This window comes from Centrocercus urophasianus, unplaced genomic scaffold (genome assembly GCF_019232065.1).
Source record: "Centrocercus urophasianus isolate 14NV4802_14NV808 unplaced genomic scaffold, USGS_Curo_1.0 seq_13, whole genome shotgun sequence".
Lineage (NCBI taxonomy): Eukaryota > Metazoa > Chordata > Aves > Galliformes > Phasianidae > Centrocercus > Centrocercus urophasianus.
Window position 1 is genome coordinate 22520298 of NW_024884475.1, and position 24843 is coordinate 22545140.

The window sequence follows — 24843 nt, forward strand, 5'->3', positions numbered from 1 at the left end:
AAAGAAAGAAAGAAAGAAAGAAAGAAAGAAAGAAAGAAAGAAAGAAAGAAAGAAAGAAAGAAAGAAAGAAAGAAAGAAAGAAAGAAAGAAAGAAAGAAAGAAAGAAAGAAGGAAGGAAGGAAGGAAGGAAGGAAGGAAGGAAGGAAGGAAGGAAGGAAGGAAGGAAGAAAAAGAAGGAGAGAAAAAAAAAGGAAAGAAAAACAAAGGAAAGAAAAACAAAGGAGAGAAAGAAAGTGATTCCAACCAAACTTCAGGCCAGACATGAGTCTGCAATACAAAGAAAGTAAAAATGTGACCATAAAATAATGAATTTTATAAATGTGAACAACCTTTTATGGTGCAGGAATGAAATATCTTTTTTTTGCCTCTGCCCATCCATTACTAACCAAAACAAGAATTTGTGCATCTGTGGGTACTTATTTCCCAAAAGAGTATTGAACAATTGGAAAATGTTCAATGAAAGTAAGAAGACACGTTTAAAGAGATGGAATAAATCCCAGTGTCAGCAGAGATAATTGCCAGGGAAATTCTGGACAACTATTTGCATAATTTAGTGACTGGTCATAAAAACAAGAGCCAAAATTTCTTTCTATTTAGGGACCAGGAGGACATTCTGGATCAGCATCATAAAACCTGTGAAAGAGCAACATTTTCTTCTGCAACGACTAGGCTTAGTTCCGTGAAATGGTGAAACCAGGCTTTCGATGGGGAAGGGAATCCAGAGGCTTCACATCTCTCCCTGCCTCGAGAGAGAAGCATCACAGCCTGCATTCCACATCCACAACAGCATGGAGGATTATTTTTAAAACTGTCTTCTTAAAAACCCATTTCCCTGTGCAAGGTCTCCAGGGCAGACTGCATGGCAATTTTTTCACCACTCAACAGTCATCTCAATTGCTGTTGTCAGAAGCTTACGAATGTAATTTAAATCAAAGGTAGGTATAAATCAAAATAATTCAGGACCAATGTGCCAGTGACTGTACTGTACTGCACTGAATCTTATACTACAGTCAACAGATAAATAACATCAAATGAACATCACCTAAATAGGAACAAAAACAGAAGGAAAAAAAAAAGCATTTTGGCCACTGATTGATAGTTCCTACACTTCATCCTAGGCCAAACTAGCAATCTAGTAGGGATGAGAAATATTCCACAGGTGTGGCCTGCCATCAAAATTTACATTTACTATTCTCAGTATACATTTATGAACTAAACAGCCTGTCAGAATTTTAGCATGAGATGCTGGGCACATTATGAATTGATCAATATTAAATTAATGAATTGCATGCGTGATAAGCAGATAGTAGATAAAGTGATGGCATTTCAGAATTAAATGTTGCTTCAGAATCTAGAAAGATTATTTATTACCTACTGTGACCTCCCTTATTTTTATGTTAATTTAATTTTCTTCCTGTTACTGTCCTTTATTATTGGGTGAATTCTTGCTAAGAATTACACAGTATTTAAATCAAAATGCTTACTACGTTCATTATTAGAACTTCATCCAATATACGTATGAAAGATTACACAGTCTAGTATCTCAAAACCAAACTCATTAAGTATTACTACACTCCTTCTATCTGTAATAGGATAAAGCAACATTTTAAATAAGCATGGGATTTTCTTTGGGAACCTCAATACAGAACGAACACTGATGTGTGGGAGCAGGTCCAAAGAAGGGCAACAAGGCTTGTGAAGGCCTTGGAGAATATGCCCTACATATACAGAGGAGCAACTGAAGGAACTGGGGATGTATAGTCTGGGGAAGGGGAGGCTGAGGGAAAACCTTACTGCTCTCTTCCAATATCTGAAAGGTGCTTACAGCAAGACCACGGTTGGTCTCTTCTCACTGGTGACAGGACAAGGGGAAATGGCCTTAAGTAGCACCAGGGTATGTTTAGGTTGGATATCAGGGAAAACTTCTTTACTGAAAGGGTTGTTAAGCACTGGAATAGGCTCCCCAGGGAGGTGGTTGAGTCACTTGGATGTGTTTAAAAACCATTTGGATGTGGTGCTCAGGGACGTGATTTAGCAGAGGGTTGTTAGGGTAGTATGGTTAGATTGCAGTTGGACTTGAAGATCTTTAAGCTCTTTTCCAACCTGAACAATTTTATGATTCTATGATTTTTAAAAGGCAATACAACAAGAAACTGAGATATTCCCGCTACCTCTGTCATGTTTATTACTGCTTCTCACTCTCTTTCCCTTTCTTTTCTATCTGAGGAAAAGAGATGGCCCAGCAAAAACTGGAGAACTTATCAGGAGAAAATTTTCAAACGCTTATTCTCCTACATATATTATATGTATATTATATACAGTCTCACTGTACTCAATTTGTTCTTTTCCCCATTTTACAGAATATGGTGTATGTAATTGAGGGATGCTAGGGTGCCAGGCTCCAAAAAGATAAGACCACAGTCAGTGCTATATTTCTGTTCTGGGCACCATCTGCACTCTATTTTCTCAGCATCCACAGTGCATCACTGTGAGGTCAGCTTCAAAGATGGATGAATGTGCCAGTGCAGCAGAGATCTCCATCGATCTCCATCTTCTGCTTTGGAGCTGCACACAAAGATATGGTCCCATGGAACAATTGTCTTCAGTGCAAATAGTGCTGATCCAGCAGGATTAACCAGCAGTCCCAATTCAGATGATCAAGGGCTTGCCTCTGAGAAGGCAGATACCCACCACAGCCTACAGTAGATGGTGTACCTCCACAAAGAGACATACTGCATGAGTAGTAGCTCTTATCTGCTTTGTACAACGTGAACTTGGATTATCTCAGCTGCAGTACCAACACAAGGCATGTATGTATGGTAAACTGAATGTTGACAGTATTGGACTCCTTATGTGTGGATAACGCATTTTTTTATTGCTTCATTTAATGATCAGACAGCACTAAAAAGATGTAGAGTGATGCCCCTGATTTAACCTTCCAGCTTGTGCTAGGTCAAACTAGCAGTCTAGGAGGGATTTCTCATCCCCACTAGAAATGAGAAATGTTATGCCAGCAATGCTTAAGGTTCTTCGAACCAGCAACATTCCCTGGTGCACTCAGTTTCCCTCACCACTTTCTCATACAAAACTTGCTGTAGTCCCTTTCAAATTTGGTTATGTGACTTCAAGTAAAGAATACATAATTTCCTAAATAAAAGTAATTGTAAGAAAGTCCATAGGAAAACAATGGAGAAAAGAGAGAAGCAGAGTAAAAAAATATGAAATGGGATGAAAATTACTTCTAGGTAACAGTGCCTGGAAAAAATAAAACTATTTGATGGCCTGCAATATATAAGCTGAAGTAAAGTGTGAATGCTATTTTTATAGCCACACCAGTGGTGTCATCCTGCTAAAAGCTAAAGACTTCTTGAGAATTTCTGAGCACTCCCAAGCATCTTGGTTCACTTGTAGAGTGAACCTAACATTGCCCTCTTGTTACCAAGTATACTAAATTGAGTCTTCCACCTCCAGAAGGAAGTGTAATTTTGAATATCTTTACTGGAACCGTAAAGACAGCATTAGAAAGTCAAATGATTTTGCACAAGCACAATTTTTAAAGGTGGACACAAAATGACATCAAACTGAATTCTGAAGTACACTTCAAATTAATTTCAAATCATATGCTTAGTGATACTATTATGAACACTAGTGATTTCTGTCAAAACACTTTTGCTCATCTGATATTTTTCATAGATTTTTCTTTCAGTAGATAAACTGAAAAATCAAATCCAATTCTTGTAAATTTAGGTTGGTGGAAGAAAAGTTCAGAAATAATTCTTCATAATTAATTAGCCCACCGTCTGATTATGACCTTTTTTCACACATTTTAAAGGTACCAACTCAATTGCATGTACCACTATTCCCCATCTGTTCAGTTAGGACAATAATAATGTAAAAATAGGCAAATACAACATCCATCATGGCCTAAATTAATTTTTATAGTGAGTAAACATGAGCAATAATAATTTTTTTTTTTTTTTTTTTTTTTTTTGCAGATACTGATTAGAATAGAGTAGACTAGACTAGACTAGTTGTGTTTGTGAAAATGCTTAGTTTTTAGGTCATATCCTCTCTGCTTCCTAGCATATCACTCTTCCTTCTGGAGAGTCTGCATGGTGATTGCAATTAAATAGCACTACACTAAACATTGTTCACCCACTCCTGAAAAATATACTTTTTTGGTTCACTTTGTTTTGTTTTTTTTTTTTTTTCCAGCAAAGTGGTATGAAAACATTAACAAAAAATAACAACTGACAAGAGATAGGAGATACCAACAGCCAAGAAAATCCACTAGATGGTTCTTTCAATAAATACATCAAGGTCTCTTTTATTTTTCTCCAGTTTTAGCAACTAACATAACAGAAACTTTCAGACCATCAAACCAGTTTTCAAAATCTGCCATAAGTTTGAATTTCACAGAAATAATCCTGACAAGCACTAATAGATGAATGTTGTTGGTGCAATAATAAAACAGTATAAGGCATATTTACACCATCCTTACGTACAGAACATTTTACACACAGAGAAATCACAGACCCAGAACAAAGCAAATTTAATCCCTTAGACATTTTACGCTTATAGACTTGGGAGTCAAACAAATAATTCTCCAAGCAACAGACAACTCTTGTTCTTGTGTGATTTATTTGTAACATTGTGCTCATGCAAAATAGGTATTTGCTTTATTGCGCTGACATTGAAAAAATATTGGGATTTAGTTCTGAAACCAGTTCAATCAAATTTTCAACCCTGTTTCTCTTCATCCATAGCAAGTCTGAGCCATTTATATTTGTGACATAAAACAAGGCATTAACTGATGATTGAGATTTTTATTTGACAAGTTCCAAAATGATCATGAAGCTCAAATGACTACAGTTTGAGAACCATCTTTCTTCACCATGCACATTCTTCTTTGCTATCATGAGGTGGTTTAGATGAGACGCTTCTTGTATTTTTAAGTTTCTATCTTTTTACATATATATTTTAAAGAAACGATGTACTATCCAACATCCACTGTTCACAAAAAGAAATAAGCAGCAGGAATAGCTCTGGTGGCAGCACTGGCCGGAAGAAGGACATCAGTAAGTTAGTAGCAACTTAATAAACAACAAATGTCCCAGAAATATGTCACGAAAGAGCTGAGTACTATAACCCATATTTCTGTAAGAGTTCAGACTGCCAAGGACGTTTGCGCTCTGGGAAGTAATCTGGAATGTGGATTTTTTTAAAATCTTGGATGCATTTTCTCATTTCTTCTTCAACGCTCAGCTTCTCGCATACCTTCTTTTTGGAAAGATTTGTTTCTCTGGACTTGCTAATGAGAGTTTGAAATAGTTCACTGTTTCTGCGTTTGTCTGGTTGTGGCATCCACTGCACAGGAGCCTTCTTAGATGGGCGATCCAAAGTTAGAGTGTTTGGCTGGTGGGCTGTGGATTGTTGAGTGCCAGAGGCATTTTCTTGAGGAGTGCTTGCATCTGAGTGGCTGTCGCAGCTCGAAGTGGATAATTCATTACAGGAAGTCCCACTTTCACTTCCCTTGTCCAAGACTTTGTCGTGCTTCCTCTCCTCATGGTCTTGTTTGGGGGAAACAGTTCTCTGTGGGGGCCCTATTGCAAAACAGGAAAGAACGAGTATTAAAAATGTACTGGTTTACACACAGAAAAACTGATTAGTTAGCATTTAGAAAAACATGACATGGAGTCTTGGCTGGGATAAAATGGTGGTGGCATTTTGCTTGAGTAAAAAGAACTACACTAGATTGGTGCACATCTTGAAAGTCTGCTCCTACACATACGTTCAGCTGAGAATGTTCTCACACCTAAAAATGTCTTAGGCAAGAATTAATTCACTGCTTGACTAAGAATTCAGGTAATGAAATGTACATAATCCTTACAGATTATCTGCACCACAAATCCCTGCAGGCAAGTTTAAATGAGCTATTTTGCCATTACACTCCAACAAGCTTATTATGAGAAATCAGATTTTGTAGTATTAGGAAAATACTGCCATACAAACTGCAACTTTCTTTTTCTTAAACAAAAATATTCCAAGGGCATCAATATTTTTTTGGAAACTCTAATTTACATTCTCACAACAGTTGACTGACAGCACGCCTGCAGATATCAACTATGAGAAGCCCCAGCCTGCAAAAGAGTATTAATCCTGAAATAACCGAGATTGTTCTCTACTGACAGTCTTTAAGGTGTTTTTTTGTTCTTTTTCTTCTCTTTTTTTTTAATTTTTATCGTATAGTTAGTGATTTCACTGCACTTCTTACTGTCAGTTGTTATCCTAGCCTTGCTTCAGTGCAAGTTCATGATTCAGTAGTACATCTCTTATTGCATAAGCTGGCAAGAAAAAGAAGGCTATGAAGTTATCAGCAAGAACCACTCTGCAGCAGCAGAGAGAGCGATCTGGTGGCCTATCAATAGGAACCGCTCAGAGCTTTGTGCAACTGGAAGTGGGATCAAGGCTGTATTAGCACCAGATATTATTTTTGCTTTGAAGTCCTAAACAGAATATGAAAGTGAAGAATTAGGTGGTTGTCGCTAAATCTTTACAAGCATTTGCAGTTCCAAAACCCTATTTTAAAAATTCAGCTGTGAAATGATGCTATGCTGACATCACATGAATGTTGTGATCTCAGTTCAGGACAATATCTAAAGCTCACAGAAATATCTACAGAGCTTAACACGCTTTGGATCAGACGAAAGAGAAAACTTTCAAGATGTTTAAACATCAAAATGAAAATGAAGAGTGGGATTTCAGTGGCAGTTGTGTGTCTGCTAGGATTTCTGAAAGAGTCCAAACAGTTTTAAGTATCTAAATGTCTTATCAACCTTGCTTATCCTTACAGTTTACCCAAGAATCACCAGTGTCAGTTACTGTCTTTGCCTGGACCAAATCTACAGGTATGACAATCCACTCCTAGGACAAAGTTGAAGGAGATTTTAGAGTCACTTGCTATTGTTTTTCAGAATTACAAACTAGTAAGATAATTTAAATTATAAAGAATGCAGGAGCAATAAGAACACTCTAGTGTTTTTGATGGTGCAGGTCTATGATTCAAAGAAGACTGCAGTATTTTATATGAGACAAGGGAGAAAACAAAACAAAGCATAACACAAAAGCAGATAAAAATAATCTAACAACTACAGCACTCAGCAATCCCCTTTTCTTTTGTTTTGAACAGCATCCCACAATACTATATCACATTTCTGTAGTCCACCTAGAGAAACTCATGAATAATCAAGATCAAAAGATGAGAGACATTATCCATCAGGGCTTGACTTACATTATTCTGAGTGGAAATCACAAGTGATTTTCTACTTCTTTGTATTCACTCCAAATACTTAGTGCATAGCTGCATAATTTCCCTCCTCCTTCCCTTCCAGAAATATGTTCCCCTTCTTAAATAGATTTACATGCCTGCTTTCTTTTATTATATCTGGCATTTCATTTCATACCTCAATACTATTGCATGAATACGCTAAGGCTTAGAGTCAGCTGACATTATGGAATTACTCTGGCTGTACAGCATGTGATTACAAAACCAAGCAATTAATCACACAATGATTTCAGTATTGTTACTCTGATTTTCAATAACGTAATTAACACCAGTGTCTAGCTTACAATCAGAGCTTCTTCAAATGTAACAACATACTCTATGACTAAGAAATTAGTTTACTGCTAACTACACTCTGTATTCTCTCCAACTCTCTCTCCCCCCCCCCCCCCTTTTTTTTTTTTTTTTGTAACTTCATGATTGATGTCTAGTTCCTGTATTTATAATTACTTCCTCATTGCTCCTGCTTACTTCTCCAGGACTCAAGCCTGCAGTGTTGTAAGGTTCTAGCTCAGAAAGGCATTGAAATATACATACATACCTTCAAGAATATGAAAAATTCCATTTCCTGCTTCAAGATAATTCAAGCCCTTGACATTAGCAGGCATTTAAATGCTTTTTTTGATCAGAGCCCTAAGGTTCAATGCCTTTCAGCACTGAGCTCTCTATGCTTCACTGAATTGCCTAAATTCACAATGAATTTAATCCATGCAAAGGTTTTTCTCACACCTTTCCTTTTAAAAATTAACAACTACTCCCTCAGAAAGAATTATTTGTATGCTTCTGTACTTCTTTCTCAGTAGTGTGTTATTAAAGGGGTGACAGTTCTGCTGGAGGAGAGTTTTTTTCTCATATTTTCCGCCTACTGAAAACCAAAAAGAATTTATAAATACACAACAAAGGATCCTCAGAAGGCATGTGTTTTATTTTCAGAATTAGGGTTCATCAGACAAATTCCCATATCTCTCTAATTCAGAAAGCATCTACTTATTGTCCTCATTTGTGGCTGGAACAGTATGGTGGGATGCTGGCTCCACCATACCTCCCCAGTCCTTCAAGTTTATCATTAGAAACATTCAGAAAGACCAGTTAAACCTACTTATTTTCCAGGAGTGTATAAAAACTCAAAGTATATTTACTCCACTATGCATGCAACTCTAAAAAGCTTTGTACTGATTTCCAGCTTTCACCCTTTCCTGCCTCTCCCTCTCCTGCCCTTTTTAGAATCTCTTACTTCTGCTGGTTCTCCAGTTTAGAGAACTGAAAGATATAGCATTATGCAAATGCCTCTTGAGCACTGACAGGCACAAGGCATCAGCCACTTAGCTAGGAAGCCTGTTCCAGCATTTGATCACCCCTGTGGTAAGGAAATATCCAAGCTGCAAGGCGCAGCTTTGCGATTTTCTGTCATTTTGTACTGTTGGTTCCCAAGACCTGAGCCTGGTACCTCCCTCTGTTTTCCCTCCTCAGAGAGCTGCAGTGAGCAGTGGAGTCACCACTCAGCCTTATCTTCTCCAGACTAGGCAGGCTAAGTGTCCTCAGCCTGTCCTCACAGGAGAGACTTTGTCACCAGCTTTTGTGCCCTCCGCTTTGTGCTCTCATGGACCTTAACATCCTTGTTATATTGTAGAGCCCAGAACTGGACACAATATTGAAGTGAGATTGCACCAACACTAAATAATAGCAAGAGAATAACCTCTCCGACCAGCCAGCTAAACTGTGCTTGATGCACCGCAAAATGCAGCTGTCTGCCCTCTTGGTTGCCAGGGCACAGTCCTGACTCACACTGAGCTGCTGTCACCATCATCCCCAGGTCCCTTTGTGCTGATCTGCCACTCGTCTCCTGGCCTCTGCCTGTGTCTGCCATTATTCCATCCCATGTACAGTACCCTGCATTTTCCTTTGTTGAACATCATTCTGTTGCTTATTGTACAATGCTCCAATCTACCTAAATCCATCTGAAAGATCTCTCATCCCTCCAGAGAGTCAACAGCATCTCCCAATTAGGTATCATACTCCTCCAGTATTCAGATCATTGATAAAAACGTTGAACAGGACTGGCACTAGAACTGAGCCTGGGGAAAAACTTCTAGTGATCAGCCACCAGCAGTTGTAGCCACTACAATCCTATGACTCCATGACTTTATGTTTCTATGATTCTAACACACTTTGAACTCTGCCATTCAACTACTTCATTATCCACCATACTGTGAACCAGTTTATCTCACAGTTGGATAATTTGTCCAGAAGGATAATCTGAAGGCCAGTACCAAAATTCAGAAAGGCTATAGTGGAATTCAGTGTGGTACATAACCCTGTAAATACCCCTGACTGAATTTTTCTTCTACTTATTACATTATATTGAGTGAATATGACATGCATTCCATTGTGTTTTATGTTTTATTTTATGAATCTAAGTAAAATTAGTTAATAAATTATCATAGAAAAAATACTAATTAAATCTTACATTGTGATGGATTCACTAACCTTGCACATCTAGATTAGGCTTTTTTAATTACTTTCCACCAGCATTCAAAATATTAGACTAAACTGAAAGCTTACAGAGAAGTCACCTGTGAAATCTAATGAGAGGTTATGTCTGCTATGGGAACATTTTCATTACCAGACAGTTGAGTATTTAGCATCATAATTAAACAGTAAGGAATTACGTTGCATGTCTAATTTCACTTGGATTTTATTTTCAAAAAAGATTTTTTTTAGAGTTATAACAAGGTAGTTCTATAAACCCAACACTTTCTGTGACATCTTAATGATGTTTCCCTTGTTAGGATAAAATCCTGTTCACAAAACCCAGGTCATTCCTTGAGACCAGCATAGGATTTAGCTAGCCTCTCACCACCAGAGCTGTAAGTTAAAATTAGGAACTGTAACTTCTGTGCTATATCATCTCTGTATGAGCTTTATGACAGATAAGCTTATGAGAGGACAGCTGCACTCTGTCCTTTTTGTACACAGCAAAATAAAGCCATGTATTAAATAAAGCTGGCCAGAAAAAAAATAAGTAATTTACTTTGTGTTTTTTGTTGGTGAGAAACTATATAGTTTCTCAAGAAAAATTCTGTAGCTATTGTAGGTCCTGCAATTTATACCTAATTTACTCCTGTTGGTAGAAAGAGGAGAAAGGCAGACATACACGCACCACTGAATTGCAGTTGTGAGACTACTATTCAGGACTACACAGCAGTTAAAATGGTACTCAGTCACAGAAGCACAGCACAGCTGAAGCCAGCAGGGACCTCTGGGTCACTCTGGCTCAGCCCAGCTCCTGTAGGAACACCAGAGCAGGTGCCCAGGCCTAATGCCAGGTGGCTTCTGAAGATTTCCAAGGAGGAGACAGCTCAGCCCCTGGGCAGCCACTGCCAGTACTCTGTCATCCATACAGTACTTATCTCACATCTTGTCTACAAATTAATTTTATCTATTGTTACCATCCCAAGCAAACAGTACTACTAAATAATCATTTAATGTGAGAAATATCCAAATGCCCTTGACAAATAACACTCTTGACTAAAAACTTCAGTATCCAAATTTCAGTGGAGCAAAACTTTGTGAGTCTATGGAGATACGTGCTTGGCTATATGGCTTCAGATCACTTAAGGCAGTAAATAAATAAATAAATAAACAAAAATTCAGTTTTCAGTTTGGTCCTTGTCTGGAACTAAGTTGTAAGCCACTTTTTGATTAAAGGCCTGATCCAAAAAAATGCTTGGTATAAAATAGTGAAGTATTCTTCAAAAGGAAGGTTGAAACTCAACTTTTCCTATTTTCATCCTCCTTTCAGATGAGTGACTAATTACCATGGTAGCCAAATGCTTATACTTTTATTTACTTTGATCTAGCTGAGACTTGGCTTTAGTCAATGCAAAGCAGAAGAGCTTCAATGAGCTGAAAAGAATGTTTCCTTCACCTGCAATTACTCCAGAGCTTTCAGGGTAATGTCCTCAGTTGGAAAAAGTGAGTTAACTTCCTTCAAACACAAGAGAGAATTAGTATCTGTAAGGCTTTGATTTATTAATACTTGAAGTCCTGAACTCTTGTGTTAAAGGCCACTGTTGACAGACCAACTTTAGTCCTTAGAGCAGAATCTAAACTTTATGTGACCTAAAAAATCCAGTCAAGTCAGCTAGCAGATGAAACTGCCACAGAAAAATCTTGTAAATCTCAGCAGGGATTCATAACATGAAAGTAGCACTTGAGTTACTCACATTTTATTGAAACAGATTTGTAAATATGACCTATGTCCTGGCAAAGTTTCAAGTTCCTATCTGCAGGGCATTGGTTTGGCTTCATAAACAAGCATGAATCTTGTTCCAAAAGTGCATCCATTTAAGTAAAAAAAAAAATTTAGATTAAAATGTTGACCTCATTCAAGACAGAGGCAACATAATCTGCGACTTTAAACTACAAATGATTGATTGCAAAAGAAAGTGTGTTCTTTGTAGTGTGAACACAGAAAATCAATCAATCAAAGATCTTAGAAGGAAAGAAATTTAATGGTGAAAGTACAAGGGATGAAAATATGCTGTCTTTCAGGTCCCAAATATTCGTGCAGGAGCATGTGAAAACATTATGCTCTAAAGAAAATCTCAACATAGAAGCATCATCTTTGGTAGAATGGAGAATCTATAAAATAGAGTGTTTGGTGAGTCTTTGCAGGAAACCAAAGAAATTAGGAGAAATAAAAAAAAAATAATGATTTCATGGCTATTTGATGAAGGCAAAATATATTCCATGAGTATTTTGCTACAAAATTCAGTTTTCCCCATAATATTTCCTGTTCTCTATTGGCAGGCTCAGGAGGCATCTCACATAGTTCGATTTCAGTACAAAATTTCAAAGTGGAAACCATACATGAAATCTTGTTAATGTCTAGAATCATCAAAATTTTTAGGACTATTTACATGTTTGAATACATGAATGCTCCAATAGCAAGAATATGAGTGTGACTGCACACCTGATGAATCTTTTATTTAAATACCCTTACCTGCCATGGGAAGTTTAATAAGCGGTGCGTAGAAACTAGCTGTCCTGGGATAGCTCCCAGAGGAGAAATTACTCTTTAATAGTGTTAAGCTTGGTGGTGTGTGAATGGTTATGTGGTACTTGAAGGGAATGAACCAATTCATCTTTCAAATTAGGACCACATGCCTGAAAGTGATAAGTGTTGTCTCAAAAGAAGAAAATGAACCCAACATAATTTTTTTTTTTCAGTCACATTTACTACCATCTGATGATAAACTAACTTCTAGAAAAGGTACAGTAAAATGAGTAAAATAAATCAAGAAGGATTTTTTTTTTTGTTTACTTCCAGTTAGGCTGTATTTTAAATATCAACATCATTCACAGTATAAAAAGATTAACTTACATAGTGGAAACCATTTTTGTTATTTGGAATGACTGAAGATAAGCAACAAACTCCCCTGTGCCAACTTGAATTCATTTGATAATTCACCCTAATCTTGTTTTGCACAGACAGCAAAACCATACTCTTTCCATTTATTAGTTTTCAGAGTAGTTTTTGTTGTAGGCAGAACAGTATTTCCATAAAGGAGTCAGTGATATTCTGACAATTTGTTGCATTCTAGTACAATCAATGAAGAGCCCACCAATTTGTTTTTATGTATCTTAATCTGAAAACTGTGAAGTTGTTCTGAGAAATGCCTTTTGACAGACCCATCTCTTAAATGCATGCATTTTCAGATTATTTTGGTACTTCAAGAAAAAATAAAAAAGAAATGCATTGGTATATGTGACAAATGAGAAATACTTTCATGAAATCAAGTGTCTTCCTACAACAGTGAACAGGAAAATCTGATTGCATTTCAGTAATATCTCACCAACTTCTGGTATACATCCTTATTATTCATTTTCAAACTGTCAAGTTGGTTTGTGCCCAGTTCTGTGTGCCAATATTGTCTGCTCCCTTTTTGACTGGTTATTTTTCTGTGGCTAGCAAAGTTAAGAGCTAAAATCTTTAGTTCTGTCAATGAGAAATGTTAATTTGTTTTCAAAATGATGCAATATCATTTAAAGAAATGATATTAATTTCCTTAAAGAAATAGCTCCTTAAAGAATAGTTTTTCAAGGAACAGTTCCCCTATCTGAGGGAACAGCTGAGAGAAAGCTGTAAATATCCATCACTGGACATTAACCCTTGACACAGACCCCACACTTCAGGTCCCACTTGAAAGCTAAATGGAAAAGTGCCTTCTCAATTCTTTCGACACCAAAATAGTGGTCACTTCCAGAGAATCTCAATTTCAAGGATTCAGATGCCTTCAAGTTGTTCTGTCTTAACTATTTTCTTGAAATCATCTCTACCACAGCACTGAATTACATGAAGAAAAAAAAACTACTAAAAAGTACAATGTCTTTATGCAGGCAGAAGTGACAAGAAAAGACAGTCACTGCACCTTTGTATGGCAGAAACAAACCTCATATTCTTCTGCCCCTGAGGATTCACAGGACATACTAAAAATGACTGCTCAACCTATGGGTTTAGTGACTCATTATTCTCTTTCCTATTTTATATCCTCAGAATGTATTCAGAGAAAACAGCTGTGGTGCTAGGGAAGGACAGTGACTTTTAGATCCCTTTGCTTTCCTTGAATCTCTGAGGTTGTCAGGTATCATCACTGACATTCCTCACTCTTTCTTCTAAGAGCCTATTTATGGATGATCAGGAATTTCAGTATGTCATTTACTGCATTATTAGCTGCTGCCTTCTGATTTGTAAATATTTGTATTGCTTGGACATTCGCTCAGCTGTGAAATATTCTTCTAGCCACTGACTGTGTTTGGTAAAGTCCTAATCAGGGTTTTAGTCAACGTATACGTGAATCACTTTCCACTAAGTCAAGCCACACTCTTCTTTCTAAATTAGATTTAAGCTCTCAGGTGTCCAGCGTGGTTCCTTACATGGCCACGCAAGTGCTTGTGCCAGAACAAAAGACATTAGAGGGACAGGAACAAAGACAAGGCAAGAGATTGAACTTTTCAGCAGTATCTTATGGAAACTTGAATCTGTAACGTTTGCTGATTTTTTTTTTTTTTTTTTTTTTTTTGTTTGTGGCACATACCTACAGCAAATATACTGACATGTCCTCATCAAAATATAGATTAGTTTCAACAGAAGTATGAGTATTTTATATCATAAAAAAATACCATCCCAAATAAGATTTACAAAGACAAACTCATTTCAATGAGATTTCAGGGATTCTGTCACTGCTCCTCCCTTAGAAGCTCAAACATGATTTCAAAACTGAAAGAGAGGGATTATGACAACTATCTCAAGAATCTTTGTCATAACATTTGCTTTTAGTAAGTTCATTCACAACTCTTATGCTGCTAAGCGCTCTTCTTTTTGTGAAGAATATCATGAGCAACAGAAAAAAAGAATAAAAAGGAGACATTCAGTTGTCACCTTTCTGGCTCACTTCCTGATTCAATTTCAGATACTAAACCAATTTTTTTCCTCCTTAATTTTAATTCCAGTTTGTTTGGTATCATCTAATATTTCTTTGCTTTAACAGCTACTTTAGATAAAATGTGTAATCTTCACTTCTTCCTTCCAGCTCTTTCAATTTTACAGATTTCTTTCCTACTGGCATACAAAGTAAATTAATTTTAATGTGAATTTACAGAATATGTCCAAAGCATGTCAGCAGAAAGTTGCTGAAATACCATGTGCTGGCTTTAGAAGAAGTGTCTCTTTAAGGAATTATTTTAGACACCACAAATTTTGGCAGGCTAATATGATACTAATTATAACATTTTAGGCAATGCACAAATACGAAACAATGAGAGATAAACCCTTGAATTAAGTCCCTATTTTAATTTTGATTATTGGCAATTAGCAGATTAACAAACAGAATAAGAGTTCCTAGTGAATTTTTCCTAAAGGTTCAAGAAGTAAGAGAACAGCAACTCAGAATACAGACAGACTGTATTTGTACAGTTTTATGTCTTTCCTTGCTGGTTCCTGGATAATGAAAATGTGTCAGTCTTCAAGAATTCTAAGAAAAAAACAGAAATATTTGCTGAAAGTTTTTCCTAATGGCCATAAACAAGATCCTTTTCACTTCTGTGTACAAACTTTGAAATATAATTCATAAATTTTATCATTAAGGTCAGGTATATGGAAAATTTAGTAAAATACTACAAAATGAATGGGTCGTTGCATTCTAAACTATGTGAAAGACATGCTCATAATAATACATTACCTTTAGATCTAAATTCTAAGATCAGCCTTACGGAACATTCATAGCATTCACTGTAATAACTACAGAAAATATGAAGACATGGTGAAAACCAATCTAATTTATACACTATATGTTTAAGCAAAATAAAAGTTACTGAATAACGAATTCACCCCACATACATCTCTTCAAAAACCAAAAGAGCACAAATGATTTGTATCTAAAAATATTCTATTCCATACTTCTACAACTAAAATATTATGACTATGCTATATAAACCCACAAACAGATACAAACAAAGAAGGAAGGCTGAATTCCTTAAATTAATTAACCCCGAGAAACACTGAAACTTCAGAGATTACAAGAGCAGTGCAGTAAAGACAGTGTGAGATTCTTAGCAGAAATTTTGAGTATTTGCAGAAGAGCAAACTACATTTGAAACAACATACAAAAACGTTTAAGGAGCAGAAGTACACAAATAGTATTTAAAAATTCAAAACATATCCCTAACAGCAACATTTGAAACATTACAAAACTTTCTTCTTGAATGATATTTGAAGATAAAAGTACATTATATATGTACAAACAAATATTATCATCTAATCCTATACAAGTAATAGAAACAAAGGCCCAGAAAGGATTTACCACAATAAAGGTGGCTGTGATTATTAATATTTATTCTCCTTGCAGAATATGTATTCCAGTAATGTGCTACATTGCACACGATGTAACTGGACTGCATCAGCATTAATTAATTGATGACCTTTGCCACCAAACAGTTAAAAATCTAAGAATAAGAGGAGAAACAACAGATGGGGAGATACAGACAGATGGGAAACTACCAAAAAATGTAGTATTGGTCAGCACGATGGCCTGCTTGTCTCAGACCTCCAGCTGTCTAATCTTTTGTCAAGACTTACATGAGCAGCATAGAAGCAGAGAGTTTTAAAGAGGATTTTGAAGGAGAACAATGAGAAAGCTGCTCAGATTTAAGTGGTATCTTATCTTCTCCATCAGATAAGCAAAATCAGAGATAACATGAACATGAGCAGTAGATAAAGTCACCAATATCTGGTTGGAGCTAAGAATAATACGTAATATTTGGGGCGAGGTGAGGATAGTGAATCAAAGGCCCGCATGAGGACAAGTGGCCCGCATTTGGCATGAAATGGAGAGACAGAAACCGAGAAACAAGGCTCAAAGAATGAAACTACAAAAATGATATTTTTATTAACAATATGAAGCAGGAAGGAGATAAGTTTTGTTTTTCACAGTTAGGCATTTAAAGATTGGATAGAAGAAATGGGAAATAAAAACCCTTTCTTAAAAATATGATTTACTAATTAATATTTCTAAGAAAGTCTATGTAAGACTAAAAATCCATTTTGTTGTTAATGTACATAGTTATTATTATACACAGTTATATACACAATTGCCCTTGAGCAATTTTCATTCTAGCACAAGAATCTGCTTTTTTAAATGCATCTGAATGTCATCTGGATATACCATTTGCCAGAAGTTATATATTCATTGTTGAAAATACTAGTTACCAGAAGACTTTTGTGTGTCCTTGGTCAAGCAACTTGACCTATGCCTATGGGCATAGGTTTATGCCTATGGGGCAGGCTGGTCCTGGTTAGCTTTTCTATCCTTTCTTCAATGCTCCCTATAATACTTTCTTATGACTTTTATAGCTCTTAGTAATGAACACTTCCCATCTTATTGCAGCACTCAAACAAGGAAAGAATGACACCAGAGCTGTTCTGGGCAGATTTGTAAGGTTTGTCCTGCTGATACTATATAGCTTTCTGATTCTTACTAGCTTATGCATGCAATATAACATATACTTTATAAGCAGAGAGATTTTGCCTGCAAAATCTATTTATTAATTCTCTCATCAGAAAAAAATGCTGCAAGGTGCTTTTAATAGTGTCCAATAATTGCATTTACATGTGACATTTCCAGTCCTGACACTGATTTCTACCTCAAAGGAAGCTAAGATTAGGAAGAGTAGTAAGAAGTAATCTACCTCCTACTTCCGAGGTTTCAGATGCCTTATCAGGAAACACAATAAGTATACATAATTGAGATATTTAATCACTTAACACTGCTGTAATGAATAAATTATGCCCAGCTCAGAATGAAAAGAGTCTATTTAAACTCTTTCTTTGTTGAAATATTAACTAGGTTTGAAAAGATTTTAAATAAAAATGCTAAATAATAAAACATGGACTGATTTTCTTCTATCCCACAAATTGAATATAACATGAGTCCAAAAGATTGTCATTTCTTACATTATTGTTACAATTTGGGTTTTTATGTAGCATACCAAATCTTGAGAGATTTACAAAATTTGTCTTAGCAGTACTGAAATATAGGTTCTATTAGACAATATATAATTTAGCCCTAATAGAGGCAACACAAACAAAAAAACCTTTAAGAAATAATAACATGAGAATTTCAGAGGAAAAGTACACATTCGTTTCTACATTTTACAGTAATCCTACATTCCAGCAAATTATCTGAAGAGTGCTACAGTTAACAACACACAGGGCTTTGTAGCTTCAAAAAGCCAAAAGAACAAGAGCTTGAAAGGAAAAATATATTAAAAGTAATTTTGGGAGACTGAACAGTACTACTGAAAAATTTTTACATCAAATTTCATTTGCCAAACAAATCGGAGCAGTTTTCATTTTAATGTGAAATCTACCTTATAGTAAAAATACTTCACAGATAATTATAACCTCAGTCTGACCATCACTAACTGTTCTGTCTTAATATGACCGATATAAGATATGAAAACACTTCTTTCTTCTAATAACCATAAGGCTGGGGAATACTTACTCTTTTAAAGTATCTATCATGTAACAGATGGCAGCAGAGGGGCACTCTGACAAAATGGCAGCCGACATGGAAGAGTGGATGAAGCAAGGATGTGTCAATGAATTCCTTCACGTGAAAAAAACTGCACACAGTGACAGTGGGTCACCTTCCTGGTACAGATTCTTATGAGTGTGGTACGCAGGTTCTTGTTGCTCACTGGTGATAATACATAGCCAATGGTGGTGACTACATCAAAAAATAGTTTTGTAGCTGAGAATTTTCTATATCTAGTAGTATTATTGAGCTCTTTGTAGCTACTGTAGTCTCAATAGAAATAAATAGGAGGCATTACTTTTGGAGTGGTCTATGTATGATGGAAAAGAGCAGATTTCTGTTTTCTTTTCCTCAAGGTGTTATTCACTTTTTCTCTCATTTTATGATAAACTTTGCCATTTTAGCAAGTAGGATGCTTGCGGATGCTTGTCCTTTTTTGTATATATAATGTAAAAGAAGAAAAAAGTAATCCATATAAACTAAAAATAAATAAATTTATTAAATTAGATTCCAAATCTTTGGAAATTGTTTGCTTTTTGCTTATTTGTTTATAAGAATAAATTCAGTTAAATTTGCATGCTTCAAATGTTTGAGCTTCTAACTTTTAATAGAAAAAAATATTTTAGTAGACTTTTCTGAGCACCAGCAATACCACAAATCTATTCTCCACTTTCTATATTTCCATATGTCTGTAACATAATTAAATTGCTAGATCCACAAATTATTCTCTTATAATATATTTCTTAAGCAATCTAAAGTCTTTATATGAAAGACTAAAAAGAAGTACAAAGAATATGGATAATTTTAACATATATTAGAAATATCTATGGATTATGCAGAATCCATAGATAATACTTCCCATATTTTCCATAGATAATGAAGACATGGAACTTAAAATACAGGTGTATGAATGCATTGATACTAATGGCAAGGCATTATATAACATAATATACAATATGGCATTTTTTCTCAAAAAATGGAGGCAGGCAATTATTTTACAATCATCATATTCTTTGCTTCTAACCACTATTGCTGCACTCAGTAATATTAATTTCAGTTCTGGCACATCCATATGCATAATCTGACAGTGTGGATCAGATCCTGATTCAAGTTGCACTGCTCTGAATCCAGCTTTACTTAAAAAGTGCTGAAGAAGGAGCTGTGGTCAGGCTTTAAACAGAATATGAATTAGGTTCAGTGAGCAGTTCCGATTTATTCTCATGCCTCAACCTGAATATATGCAGGAGATCCACAGTCCTGTATTCATAAATGTTATAGTTGGACCTGAAGGCACATCACACCCTATGAAACATCTGTTTCCAAAAACTCATAAATGCTTTCACAGTCATCATTAAACTGCATTGCCAGGATTGAAACCAATGTATTGCTCCTGCAGTTCATTTTTTATCGTTTGCTTATTTTGATATATTTTTAAAGCATAGCTCCTAGGAAAGGATTCATCATTTTTTGATGATTATTTTCTGCCTTGTGGAACAATCTCAGCAGGCGGTCCAGGCACACAGACATGGGAAGCTAAAAGCCTGGAAAATGGAAAACTGCTATAGATCACAAGTGCATCCAATAACGAAGCAATAGCTGAGTCAGGTTTTTAGGGTTGATGTTTTTGAACTTGTCTGAATTCATGAATGTATGCCTAAACCTTATGCTTTTTTTTTTTTTTTAAATATGAATTTCCCTTTTTCCCTAACTGGAACATAGCTTAGAGATATTTAAAAAATAATCATTTGATGGAAAACTGTCATGTAAGCAATTGACAATTCAGTCATGTTTTCCTCCCTCATATTTCTTTGATAAAGACTTCATCAAGTATATTTAGAGTTTCAGTTTAGTCAAAGTACTTAGAAAAATGTTTGACTGTGAAATGAACGAGTGAAAGACTCATGGAAATGGTAAATGATAGTGCATGGTTGATAAGGTACTATATGGCGCTTCGCACCAGCAGAATCCCTAACCCTTGCCTGAGTTTTTACAAAGTAGACACAGGTGAGAGCCCTCTTTTTTAGAATGAAAATAAAGCTCTTGCTTGCATCAAGGAACACCCTGAGAATGGGCTCAATTTATAGAGAAGCAAATATTGCCTGATATGCACCATTTCAGACATAAGAAATAGCGATAGTCACAGAATAGGAGTTGTCAGCATTAAACTAAACCCCCTCTGTGAGCAGCATGTCTTTTCAGGATTAACAATTTATGAAGTTAATGCAAATCTAAGTATGCAGCTGTCCTTTTTTATATTTAATAACCAAAAAGAAAGCATCACCAAATGAAGGGGGAAAAAGCTGCTTCTCAGCTGGGTCTGCACAGAAAACAGTGGCTGCGTTTTTTTCTGGGATGTAGAATGGTACTAATTTTGTCATGTGGCTTAAACGTATAAAGAAAAATTTTAATCCATTTTCCCTTTGTTTTATTATTAACATGTTCTTTGAATGAACTTTTTAAAACTGATCATAAGATAGATATGACTTTGTCAGGGTGTGGTATAAACAAGCATTGCTACTCTAAATATTCCAATATTCCATTGAGTTTTCTTACTCTTATATACAATAATTGATATACATAATGCCTATCTTTCCATGGTCATTTAAGCATGAAAAATCCTGAAGTGTCTTTCAAAATTATAAACACAAAGGAAAACCTTTCAGTGTTCAAATTCAGCAGTCTGTGTGTGGACTTTGTATAAGTGTATTTCTGTTCACTATGGGTTTGGTGGTGGGTGCACAATAAATACTTCAATAAGAATAGAATCTGCAGCTGCATTAAAAGTTTAATTCTGAGCTATAAATATTTTAAGACATCAGCACAACTTCTCACCCTTTTGAAGAGTTTTGTGGAACTTTTATACCAACGATGTGCAAAAAGCCAGACAAGAAGAAGACTGATCCACAAACACAAAAGTGGCTACAGCTTTGACTAAATGGGAGGTGAAGATGCACTGCAAATTGAATTGTCGAGCTAGAGAAAAGTGACAAGTGGTTTCCCCTAGGAATCATTCTTGAGAGGAAAGTCTCATTTAATATTAGTAGTAATGACCTCTGTGCAATAGCATGCTGCTAAAATATGTTGTTGACACAAAGCTGTAAGATATGGCCATTAAGAGGGAAGTTCAGGACATACTGGAGAAGTGAAGAGATGCCGTAGGCCAAAATGATAAAATCAGGATCAAGATTCTGAATGTTATTAATTTATTCCTTATGCATCTAAGCTGGGAAAAAAAGGAGAATAACTGGTTATGATAATTGATCACAGTACCTCTGAACAAAGTAATGTAGACATTTAAAGAATGAGACGTATGCAATTCCTCAGCAAGACAAATAAGGCACTCCTAGAAAAAATACTGAGCAGCTCTATGAGGAAAAGGTAAGTCCTGACCCAGAAATTAGCATTTAATTACAGCTTTCCAAACTCATGAAAGACAGTTTCAAACCAAAAGAACTGTAGGAAGAGCTACCATCTTTTTTCTCTTTCTTTCTTGTTTTTGTTCTTTTTTAATTTTTTTGTTTCAGAAATGACAGGGTTGATACAAAGTAAGTTGATTTTAATCATTTATGAATACCGTAGCTTTTAAACAAGCAAAACAAGAAGTTTTTTTTTTTTGAAGTTTGATACATTTATGATCAGGGGTATGTATTAATGCCTGTGATAGCACAGGAACAAATCCAATAAAATGGTAATTGTTTTCCAGCCATATCTACAATGAGCCATCCAGATGAGCTACAGCTCTGGAGTGAATTTGCTAAGTGATTTTCCTTATTGATACTTCTCAAAGGCTCTTATTAAATGAGAAAAATGAAAAAAAGAAAAAGGAACTGGTTTCCTTAAATTGTTTGTTATAAGCTACCAGATTTTTTTCTGAGAATTGTACATTCTGCAACTTTACAGACCTTTTCCCTTCCAAGTAACCCAGTGAATGCACCAGGTGGAAGCAATCCTTCCTTCCTTTTCTTAGCCCGTATAAAAGATTGCAGACTACGAGCTTAAGGAAAAACAAGTTCAACACTTGCTGTCATGACTCCGTGCCCAAAATGAAACCAGTCAGCTATACACAACATTTTTATATAACTCCTGCACCTTGATCAGAAAAGCAAGCAAACAAAACATACCACCTTATAAGAGTTTCTGAGATTTTGCTCTGTAGTTCCCAGTAACACACATATTACAGTGTGATGCTGAGAACACAGGAATTTTGGCCAATCTGTAGGTCTGAGACTTTTAGCCATCCCCAGGAAGGCTATAAAATACTTTGAAGCAAGAGGAGAATAAGAAAAACAGAAGAGTAGAAAAAAAATGTATTACAGTTCAGACTTCCTACTGATGCAAGATAGAGGATGAGACTGCATTAGAAATGCTGCTGGATTTGACCAACTTTGTTTACCTATTTAAAGCAAAACTTGATTCCCTTGATCATTTGATAACAGAGGTCTGTCTTATCAGCTCAATTTGAGTGTAATGACTGGGTCTACTACTCAGTGAAACCGTTACCATAATTGCTGAATATGTACCAATATATGCTGTTGATTTCCTAAGATTTCATCACCTCAGTTGCTGTCAGTCTCAGCACTATGTTTCCTCCTCCCACATTCTCCTTAATTTCCTTAGCATAGGGCACGTAGTGGAACACAATGCTTGTGCTGCTATCTCCGCTGCTGTAACTTCCACATCCAATGAAATGTGAGATAAGTAGTTAAGCCATTGTGAGAATAACATACATTATGACACAGGTTACTTTATTATAAAAAGCTATGCAGAAATGCTGTTTTTAACATAAAAATAGCTTCACTTTATCACAAAAGTCTGCATAAGACCAGTTAAAAGTCTGGTAAAAATCATATTCCAGGGTCATTAATACTAGAAGTTCATAAACAAGTATGAAAATATTTGTTCTAATTCAATAATGCAACTAATCCGATGCTATGTTAATAACCTGTACATTTCCCCAGTGCATCTGTAGTAAATACCAATTACTCTGAAAAGAACAGTCAACTATGCCTCTTTCTGAGGCAAAGTGAAACATACACCTATCCTTTGAAGATCTCAGTAGCAACTGAGTGTAATACAACGATACAACGTTCACTACCGACTGGTACTAAATATATGCTCATGGGAGACAAATTTTGGAAGTTTCTTCCATGTTCATCCTGAAAACCCAACAATTCTATGATTCCAAGGGGGAAATTTAGACTTTTAGTCCCTCTAGAAGATGGAAAGTGTTGCCACAGCATCACTGTGTATGTATACTTATACTCTTATCTATTCTTCTTAGGATATTTATAGGGCAGATACCACCATGCATCAGCTCAAGCAGTCATGAACAGGGATAAAATTTAAGGGCAGTATAAAATTAACAAGGACAGACATACTCTGGTGAATCTTACAGAAGAGGGACAGAAGATATTAAGGTTAGTATCATCTGTTCTCTGTGCACCTCTGAAGAGGGTATGGATCCCTGAAACAATAGGAAAAAAAATCAAGGTAGCTGAGCAAGCACATTGATTGCAGCCCAATAGACAATTTAATTAATTAAAAAAAAATATATAAAGTGTTGTTCTAAAGGAATAAACACTAATGAAAATCTTTCTTGCTTGGTTCCATCATCATACATTCCTTATATCGCTGAAATTCCATGCATTTTTAATGTAACCAATAGTTACAGCCTGCTAACTTCTATTTCATATTTTTACAGTCTTTTGCTGAATTATTCTGTAGTCCACATTCTGTAGTAAATAAATCCCAAAACTGATATGTGGCAAATACTTCATACTCATAACGGAACATTTTCAGATGACTTCATATATTCTGCAATTTCACAATTAACACTTACTGAAAGTCAAGAAAAATATGGACAGGTAGAGCACCTTAGTAATTAGCATCACAGTGTGTGCAAAAACCATCCACAAGAATGCAAGATATTGTATATTATACAAAGAGATTGAAAGAATAAGATTGCAAAGAATATTTATTATGACTAGCACCTTGAATTTAAATATTAGATAGTGTCTATATAAAATAGTCTATATGGTCTTGACATCAATGCTATTATGGTTGTCTGTTACAGGAATCTATCTGGACTTACATTTATTTTTCAGTTCTGTATGTTGCCCAGTCTGACTTTAACTACTCTGAACAGACATTTAAGTGTTTATTTATTTATTTTACAGCATGACCCTTATTAATGAAATACACTGCAGTCCTTGGATCATAGCATAAGTCTGAATTGTGCAAAGGAAAGCCCTGCAGATAAACAGTATTAAATATAGGAGAATTCAGCTAATGACCAAAGATTGTCCAGAATATATAATTGCAAGAAGTTTTCTTTGGACAATTATACCAAATGCCAACAAGATATTTCCAAGCAATAACCCTGCCCAATAACCTAACCCCAGTCAT

At 35.7% G+C, this 24843-nt stretch overlaps 1 protein-coding gene across 1 annotated transcript in view; it reads right to left on the minus strand.

The window, feature by feature from the left end:
- Positions 1–4387: 4387 nt before the first annotated feature.
- Positions 4388–24843, minus strand: part of KCTD8 (potassium channel tetramerization domain containing 8) — an 86678-nt gene continuing 66222 nt past the window's right edge. Inside the window, exon 2 of the mRNA XM_042812490.1 lies at positions 4388–5603. Coding sequence (XP_042668424.1) covers positions 5143–5603 — 461 coding nt within the window. The 3' untranslated portion in view covers positions 4388–5142. The remainder of the gene's footprint in view (positions 5604–24843) is intronic.